This window comes from Drosophila gunungcola, unplaced genomic scaffold, assembly GCF_025200985.1.
Source record: "Drosophila gunungcola strain Sukarami unplaced genomic scaffold, Dgunungcola_SK_2 000232F, whole genome shotgun sequence".
Classification (NCBI taxonomy): Eukaryota; Metazoa; Arthropoda; class Insecta; order Diptera; family Drosophilidae; genus Drosophila; species Drosophila gunungcola.
This window is the reverse complement of record NW_026453393.1, coordinates 22,849-32,071: the sequence shown is the minus strand read 5'-3', so window position 1 is coordinate 32,071 and position 9,223 is coordinate 22,849. Positions and strand designations below refer to the sequence as shown.

The following is a 9,223-nucleotide window of genomic DNA, read 5'->3' as shown; positions in this document are numbered from 1 at the left end:
ACCAACTTAGAGGGTAAAGGGATCCGTTTCCTATTGCGAGAGCAATTTTCTCCAAGCCGCCACTAGGGACGCAACCTGACAAAAACGGATTAAGCAGGGTGTTGAAACTGGCGTTGGCCGTTTGAGTTTTCACTAGCTCAATTTGTTCACTGAGTTTCGCGGTACAGGATTCGTAAACTTCATAGCAGTGCATAGCATAACATTGTATGTACCTCCCCGCATTCCGCAAGAATATCGTCTGAACACACGTCTTGTTCGTTCTCTACCCTGTCCCATAATGCCTTGATTTGGTCGCGGAGAACTTGGCACATGTGGACCGTAGGATCTAAAGCCCCTAAAACGTTTATTCAAATTTGTCTGACAATGCGACTAGTTGGGCCATTTTTACGCTGGATCGTATGACTTTTATCTGTGGAACTACGGGAGAGTTTAAGGAACTGTAGCTTTTTGCGTTGGAAATCAAAGCTTTGGGTTCTTGCTTACCCTGAGACACGCGAGGGGATGCTGATCGTGGTCGCTCTAGCTTACCCGCGGAGCGAGTCCCTCTCCGCCGCATTTATAGAAACAAATGTCTATTAAAATCAATATACTCGTGTTGATATTGATGCTTATATGAATAGGTAAATAAGCAATAATAAAAAATGGAATTGTTGGAACAAAACAATTAAGAAGTACATACAAAAAAATTTGAATTTTATTAATCCCGAACAGTCACGCTGCAGTGGGATTTGCCAATGACTAATTAGTAGCTCGATGAGGAAAAATTAATAAATAATGTTAGTTGGAACAAGCAAAAACAATTTTCAAGGTGTATATTTATTTTCGTTTATTATTATTTTATTATGTTTTTTTTGCCCTCAGGTTACTTGCTTAAGTTATTTACTATTATTTTTTGTGTATGGAATGGCGCACTGATGTTTAAAAATAATATTCAATAATATTAATATATGCCATATATGTGACTGAATGAATGAAATGTAACAATAAATACCTGTTGAATATTTCCAATGTTCCCAAGTGGAATTGGTTTCTCAAGCTTTGTATATTTTTTGTTTGGAAGTTCCCGGAAAATTTTATAAATTTCATGCATTGATTGTAAACAGAATAAATTTACAAATAAAACGCAAGTGGAGCTGGGTGTTTCGGTATTAAATTTAATTTTCTGCTTCGTAAGGCCCGGAAATGGTTTTGTGCGTAGAGCCTCTTTGTTATGACTTTGTATTTCTCACATACACATATTTTTAGGATATAGAAGTTTAGATATGTAAAATTATGTACGTATGTAAATATAGATTTGGAAATTTAAGTATGTCTGTAGTTACACATGCACATAAAAATAAAAATGGAAAATGGAAATGTACGTATGTACATAAAAATAGAAAAGAAAAAACCGTGGAGTCGCAAAATAACGATCGGTTGTAAATGGTAAAATCGTACTTATCTTAAATTATCGCAGATCGATCCGGCCGTAGAACCAAAATTCCACTTTTATTTGTACAACGACATATAACAATGATCAACTTCACCTGTAGCCTTCGTAATTGTAACTAACTAACTCTACTTAAACCGCAAGTTGAGAGTTCAACTAGACATAACTTCTCTCGACTGTTAACAAATAATATTGACAGTAGCCCCACCTTGGCGCGAACAATAAAAATTAGCTCCTAAGCAGGTGGAATTAATCAAATTCCAGTTACCAGTCAGACGATTTAAAAGCTTAGATTTTGTTGCTATAAACTCAGCATCAAACTGATCGCGAGAATCTTATTCTAAATCTAGCTCCTAGATTTGCTGTTGAATTGTGAAGTGACACTCTGCCGACGCAGTATACGCTCGATCCGATGTTCGTTGCATTTTTCGTTGTATCAGAGTCCTTTTCCGCCTAAGTGCAGCTAGCCGGTTTTCTACAGGTGGTTTTGGTCGTTTGCAAAGCGATCAAGGATCAGACTAAATTATGAAAAATGCGAATGAATCTTTTGAACGTAAAACTGAAGTGCAGCGAACTCGCGTTTTCTGAGAAACTTTTACGAAAAAGGTTAAGTAAATCTCAGCTAAATGACCAGATTTACCATAATCTTTTCTTTTTGCTTGTATTATTGTACTGGTGACGTAATAAATCGATGCCGAAGAAGTTCCAGCTGAGAAAATTTTCCAATTGATCCGGTTGAATTGTTGCTGCTACTAAATCCCTTGTGGTCCCTCGCAGCCAATTGCTTATTTTCTGCAAATGTCAGTGTAGTTGTTGTTGTTGCCCCGCCTCTGCCTTTGTGCGAATGGCAAGGCTCGAAAATTAAAACAACGGAGGCAATTTTGCCTTCTTCACAAAGGTCTGTGTGAGACTATATTATTTCGGTTCGGTTACACATTACAAGAAAGCCTATGATGTAATGTTTTCTATGTGGATCATAATATTTACTCTACATAAAGAGGTAGGCGTGAACAAGTATAATAAAGTAAATACCTTTTTTTATTTGCTTTTTCAAATGTTTGAAAGCTTAACTTCTATGCAAACGATTTTAAGGGCATTGATAAAATATATTCCCTTTTAATTTCCTAAAGGTTTCATGTATGATAAACGTTATTTCCGAAGCATCCGCAAAAAGTATTTGTTTTAGCCGTGTCTTCTTTAAGAAGATGCTGAGCACCATGTAAGTGTCTGCCGAAGATAAGAAAATGACTATTAATACGACTCACCATCAGAACTGTCTCGTTCTTAAAACAAAATTAACATAATTTCTCTTAAGAAATTAATCGGAATTGAAGGAATATTTCCCAGCTTCGACACTCTAGCGAAAATGGATTAAGCACATTGAATGATTTTGATCAAATAAAAAACGAACGAAATTCGCGCTTTAAAGGATCTTCCAGAAAGAGAGGATTTTTTAACTGGCTTAAACAGTTTACTTCAAAACTGCGAAGTAAACGAGGAACATTTTATATGGGCTCAGAAATATAAACATTTATTGGCGTAATATATGAGTATTGTAATTTTTTTATTTCGTTTCTAATTTTATCTTGTCTTGCATAAATTGAACAAACAACAAATCCAAACCAAAAATTTTAAAATTTTACCTGGCTCAAATGAATCAGGCCCACATATATGTCTCAAGCCCAGATCTCTTAGATATATTTTGTAGCCTGAAAGAATAAATTACAACCAGAAGATTTGGAACGGCCAGGGGAACACTCCAAGCTAACTCAATAAAACCCGATAATTTAAAGCTTTTAACCATGTGACCTGGCGGCCATCTCAGCGTCGTACTGTGGGTTCTCATGCCTATGGATCTCCGGCTCGGCAGCCACCGATGTAGGCATTTTCTTATCCTCCTCAATGGTATCGTTCTTCTTCTCGGCCGCCGATGACAAGTTGAGGGGCAGTTTAAGGTCGCGCAGGAAACAGCTTAAGCTTACCATGCGGCCCATGTTCAGGAACGGAATTTTGGGACACAGCTCGAAGGCATGGCTCGCGGGCGGCATGTTGCAGCCCTTCCCGCAGGACACGTCTATGAAGTTCATCAGGTCGCAGACCTCAATGTCATCGCACTCGTTGCGATTCAGGATCGCGAGGATGTGGTCGATGAGCTCGAGGGAGAAGGGCAGGCGAAAGCCTCGCAGGGCCGATCGCACCTTATGTTCGGGCATGAACGGCTGGTTGGTGGGATTGATGTGGTGGAAGTGCTCCATCAGCTCGTCGCGGGCATTCCAAAGGGCTCGATTCAGCTCCAGATGGGCTGCGGCCCTCACAGCGGCCCTATCGCACGCAGGGGGGGCACTCTTCTCCGCCGAAAAGTGCCGACATAGGGTAATGATTTCGTGGTCGCTGATCAGGTTGCCAATTACGCCGATCAGCGCTCCCTTGAAGCTCTCAAAGGTCACGAACACATCCCGATTGTACTCCAAATCGTGACAGTCCGGCATACAGGCGCCCACAAACTCGGCCATGTGATTCTTGAGGGCACAGCGAACCTTTTCCATGATCGCCCCAACGTTTGCCTGGCCAAACTGTTCCGGATGGCGCTCCATGTACAGCAGGGTGTATTCGTCGGCCGAGACTATGTGAAATATGAAGTCCTTCAGCGACATAGTCGAGCCGATAAAGAAGTTCCACGACATGTAGTACTGCGGTTGCTTGCACGAGAATCTCTCCTGACCCGGCAACTGCAGTCGGGTGCGTTTCATGAATTCACCTCCCAGGAAGCCGGAATTTCGCACTGCTATCTCCTGGATCTGCAACGTATCGTCGCACAAATAATAGCTAATGACGAATATCCGCTCGCAATTCGCTTTTATGGTCGACAGCATCTTGGCACCGAAACGCAATACAAAGCGATCGTATTTGATGAACTTCCTGAAGTCCGATCTGGGCGGCTTGGGCTCCACGGATATGCAATTGCCCACCGAATCCTCGTAGCTGCCCCAGCCATTGAATGGCGGCAGGATGCGTTCACCCTTCCGGTGATCCGCACAATCGTCCTTTCGCGTGGGAATCGGCAGTGGCGTGAACTCCTGGATCCCGTACTTCCCTCGGTAGAACTGCTGCGTGAAGGGGTCCAGTTCAGTGATTATCACCGCCCGACCGAATACATTTATCACGCTTCCAATCTGCAGATCTCGTTCGCCATAATAATGGATCTCCTTGTTGCCCGTGTTCAGGGGATCCACGCAGTAGCGCACGTTGCGCATGTTTGTGCCCAGAACATTTAGAAGAGTCATCGGCGTCGTCTGACCCGGCAACTGTAGTCCTTCGAACTCCTGCAACCCAAAACCATGAAAATTAGTTATATGTATTTATCATGTGTATGCATTAGAAAACAATTCTTGGAAACAAGACTCACAAATAAGTCACTCATTCACAGTGTTATAAAAAAAAGGACGTGTTTTTTGAATACAGGTAAGGTATTTGAGAAAATAAGTACACATATTGTTATAGATGAATTATGATATTGTGTATACGCTCTGTCAATTAAGATAAAATATCTTTACCTAGGTAAGCTCACATTTAAGGTGTACAACAATTATACCTAGGTAAAAGTATCTAGTATCCAACAGCGCTCATTCGACGGACATTATGACTGGTGAAAAATGCACTCGAAATTGTTTAAATTAATTTATTAATTTCAAAATATTTAAATGAATTTATTGTCTTCTCCCATTTTTTATTTTTAAAACTTTAAATTCTTTAATGAATGCCATCTAAAAAATGTGTACTTTTGTAGTTTTGTGAAAATCAAAGTTAAAGGATATTAAGGATGCAATTTTTAAAGTTCTAATTTGATTAATTTGAAAATTTGGGAATTTCAAAAACCTAATGTTCCTCTGTAAAGTCTTATAACCTCCAAATTTTTTTTGCTTTAATGGCGTATATTTACACGTTTTGCTACACCTGGGAAACTATCGATGTCACTATTGAGGTATCGAATTTTTACATATCTGAGCCACCATCTGTAGTTTTTTGTCGCTATCAAAGGTGTTGCTGGGCATTTTTTTACATCCCTTTTTTTAATTGCTTTGCTATTTATTTATTGAATCTTTTCCTTTCGGATACTAACAATAGGTATAGCAAATCTTATGGTAATAACCTAGCTAACAGTCGTATAACTGAGTTATGGGGCCCTGAGAATTATTGCTGGGTTGGGAGGCCGTTGCTGATTTGGGTGCACAGAGTTTTGTTCGTTTATTTTATCTTTTACTGCAGTAATGCCGAGGTCCCTGTGGATGTTTTGGTTGCGAAAACACCATTGTGCCCCAGTGATAGTTGTCAGGACTTTTTAATTTTGTGCGCGCTGTATGATGTTTAAATTACTGCTGCTCCTCGCGTTCCCCATAGCTGGACCTTGTATTCCAGACGCAGGGGCGATCGAGCGTTTAAGATCCAGTGGAAGCTGCAGGCTTTTAGTTTAAATGTAGTTTCTTGCATTCAATGTGTCTTCTCCAGGTTAGTCGTCTGTCTAGGTGAACGCCGAGATACTTTACTTCGTTGACTTGGGGAATCTTCAATGAGGGCATGTTTTCCTGTTCATAGTAAACATAATGTGTTTGCATTATTGTTCATGTTATTTTTATACGCCAGACAGATAGCAATCCCTACGATGAAATGATTGGCTAGTTGTGTTGTTTCTCGGTTTGAGCACCTAGAGCGACTTAAGATTGTAGTGTCGTCAGCGAACGTAGATGTTGTTGGCTGCCCATTCGTAGGAATATCCGCTGTATATAGGACGAACGCTGTAATAGGACGATGTTGTTGTGTTGCACCTTACTGCGATGACTCTGTTGTACAGATACGACAGGCAAGTTTGTTTTGATTCTATACATAAGACCATCGCGCCAGCCCTCGATCGAAAGCTTGAGATACATCGAGGAATATTGCTTTGCAGTATTCCCGATGCGCGAATTTCGGATGTTAATCTGTTAATTAGTTTGATTGGTCTATGGCTTTGACGGAAGCCAAATTAATGTGCCGGGATGACATTGTGTGCTTCCAGATATGGAACGTGCGTGTTAAACAGACACGATAATAAACTAATTGGTTTGTAGGACGATGGAAATATGTGGTCTTTTCCGGGTTTCGGTATCTTTATGATAGCAGATTTTTTCCATTTTCTAGGATAGAAGCCGAGACGTATTATTTTCGATTGGAGAGCTCAGGTTTGGGTGAGCTCTCCACAGAGGATATTTTGTATTGGTTGGCGAAAGTTTTCCGATGTACCGTAGTTGTGCGTTTTCAAAGTCTTTCTTCAGGGCTCAGTTTAGTGTTCGTTTGGCTTCCTTGAGACGTTGTTTTGAGGATGGCGATCTGTTGGTTTGCCAAGCACGTCGCAGTCGCCTCTGCGCTTTGGCTCTTATTATAATTTCGATATGATTTACATACAGGAACTGTGTTATTATATTAAGTTTGTGCCGGGAAATGCAATTTGCGTTCCTCATGGTTACTTGCAGGTTTTTATATTAAATTTTCCTTAAAAAAAACATTCTAGATTAACTTAAATTGGAGGTGGTGGTGGTTGTAGTTTTAAGTACTTTTGCAAAAAAAATATATCATATATGAAATGTACATTCGAGATTGCTTATAATTTTAATTTTTATAAAGAACCGTACAAAAAACGATACTATCGATAGTATCGAATTTTCGCTCCCAAAACGGAGAAAAATTCGAATGGGGCCACCATCGATAGTTTCCCACTTTTAGTTGCCGACTTTTACTTTAGAAACACTTTTTCTGATGGATAAAATAAATCAAAACTTTGCCAAGGTGGGAATATGTTAAAAAAAAAAATCAATAGGTTAAACCGTTCAAACAAACAAGACCTCTTCTCTATGTAAAAATAAATGAACCACAAATTCATAACTATAAAACATGTTTGAGTATCAACTGACAAATAATTTCCGATTCCGATTTTAAAATAAATCAGACTAATTATTACTCACTCGTGCCAAGCGTCCACGTTTAAGAAAAACTGTCGGCCCGTCGCGACCCGAATTTCGAATGTGCTGTTCCTTGATTTCTATGGTATCGTCGGCTAGATATAACAAACTTCAAACTTTCGTACGTCGCCAAATTCAGTTCGATCATCCCAGTATGCCTGAAATTTAAGTATTTGTCGATCGAATTTTAGAAATTGGGCAAAGGGATGGTTCTTCGGGCCTGATTGACCGCCTCGTGGTTGTTGCTCATGCTTTCTTAGCGTCTCGGTAGGATCGCTGTAAAATATGTTACATTTGTTAGTGTTATATGTATAGACAATTATTATGGGGTAGCTACGCTTCAATGTATAAAAACTTTTTTTTTATTTTTAAACTAATTTTAAATGTCTTTAACGTACGCCCAAAATTTCATTCGGATCATTCGGATGTACAGTATTGCAAATATACACCTATGAACCCTCTCGTCTTTCTTGATACTGTTTTATTTGACAGGATCTACCGATTAAACAAAATTCCTATTAAAAGGTACAAAAAAACATGCAGCTTAAAAAATTAAAAAAAAAAAAAAACAAAAAAAAATGTAGTTTTCACTTTTAAATAATTATTTGAACTTCAAATACGCCAAGGAACAATAAGTATTAATAAACATTAAAAATAATAAATAATAACAAATAATTAAACAAAAATATTGTGTGTTAAAAAAATAAATATTAAATGCTTCATTTCGAGTCGTAAGACCCACGTAACACCTTAAAATAACTTTCTTACCATGGTGATTTTACTGGATCGGGAACGGTTATGCCGCGTTTGTTGAGAAAATCGCGAGTGAAGTGATCGCAGCTAGTGATATGATACTGACGGTCGAATATTTTAACTGTCTGATCAACGTTTAGATCAATGAGTGACATGAACTCGTTGTCACAAGAGGGCGCCTTCTGAACGCGCTGGCGATGAACCACACATCCTTGGACAATGCCAGAGTTATCCACTCGCGGCTCGTAGATCTCCAGGGTGCCATCCTCGAGGTAGAAGTATATCTTGACCTTGCGAACCAGGTATGGTGCATGGTAAAACTCCTGCAGAGTCTGCTTGAAGTAGGCATTGAAACACAGCACCTTTTTGTCGTACGCCAGCCACGGAGGCATCCGTGGACCCGATCGAGGTGGGTATATGGAGGAGGCCGCCACCGGCGGACAGCTGCCCGTAACGCTGCCCGATTCCGTTGGAGGCGGCTGCTGTCGATCACTCAGCATGCTGAGTCCTTGGACGTTGGACAGCGATTGCGGCTTGGGATAATGACCCTTGGAGACCTAAATGCCGCCATTCCACATTTACACATGCCTTCTTAAATATAAAGTACTCACATCGCGGAACAGTGTACCCGGCAGAAGGGGCATTCCGGGAATACGCAGCATTGTGTCTTTGTTTAAATAAACCGCTAGCCAAACCTGTTTTCGTCAGGAATATTTTACAGCTTTGTGTACACTTTAAATGAAATACTGAGCACTAATAAATAATGTGTGAAATCTATTAGTTACCAAGCCTACTGAGTTTGTTTCCTGAAATCATTGGATACAAATTTCTTGGAACAATAACCATTACAAAAATAAAATTTCTTGGAAATCAAAAATTTTTAAACCCTCATAATTTTACATTTTTAACATGTTATATTAAAGCACGAGATCAACCATAATTACCGAAATAGATACTAGGAGCATCATAAATATTTTTAATTTTTGCACACTAGTACTATTTAAATAACTAAAGTCAAAAATAAATCTAAACCCTTAATAAAACTCAA

General features: G+C 39.5%; 1 protein-coding gene across 1 annotated transcript; it reads right to left on the bottom strand.

Moving 5' to 3' along the window:
* Window positions 1-2,864: 2,864 nt before the first annotated feature.
* LOC128266031 (EF-hand domain-containing family member C2-like) lies at window positions 2,865-9,014 on the bottom strand. Its single transcript, XM_053002302.1, is given in 5 exon segments — window positions 2,865-4,752; window positions 7,426-7,526; window positions 7,529-7,698; window positions 8,191-8,732; window positions 8,787-9,014. Coding segments are annotated over 5 exon segments (2,391 nt in total). The 5' UTR covers window positions 8,838-9,014; the 3' UTR covers window positions 2,865-3,225.
* Window positions 9,015-9,223: the final 209 nt, after the last annotated feature.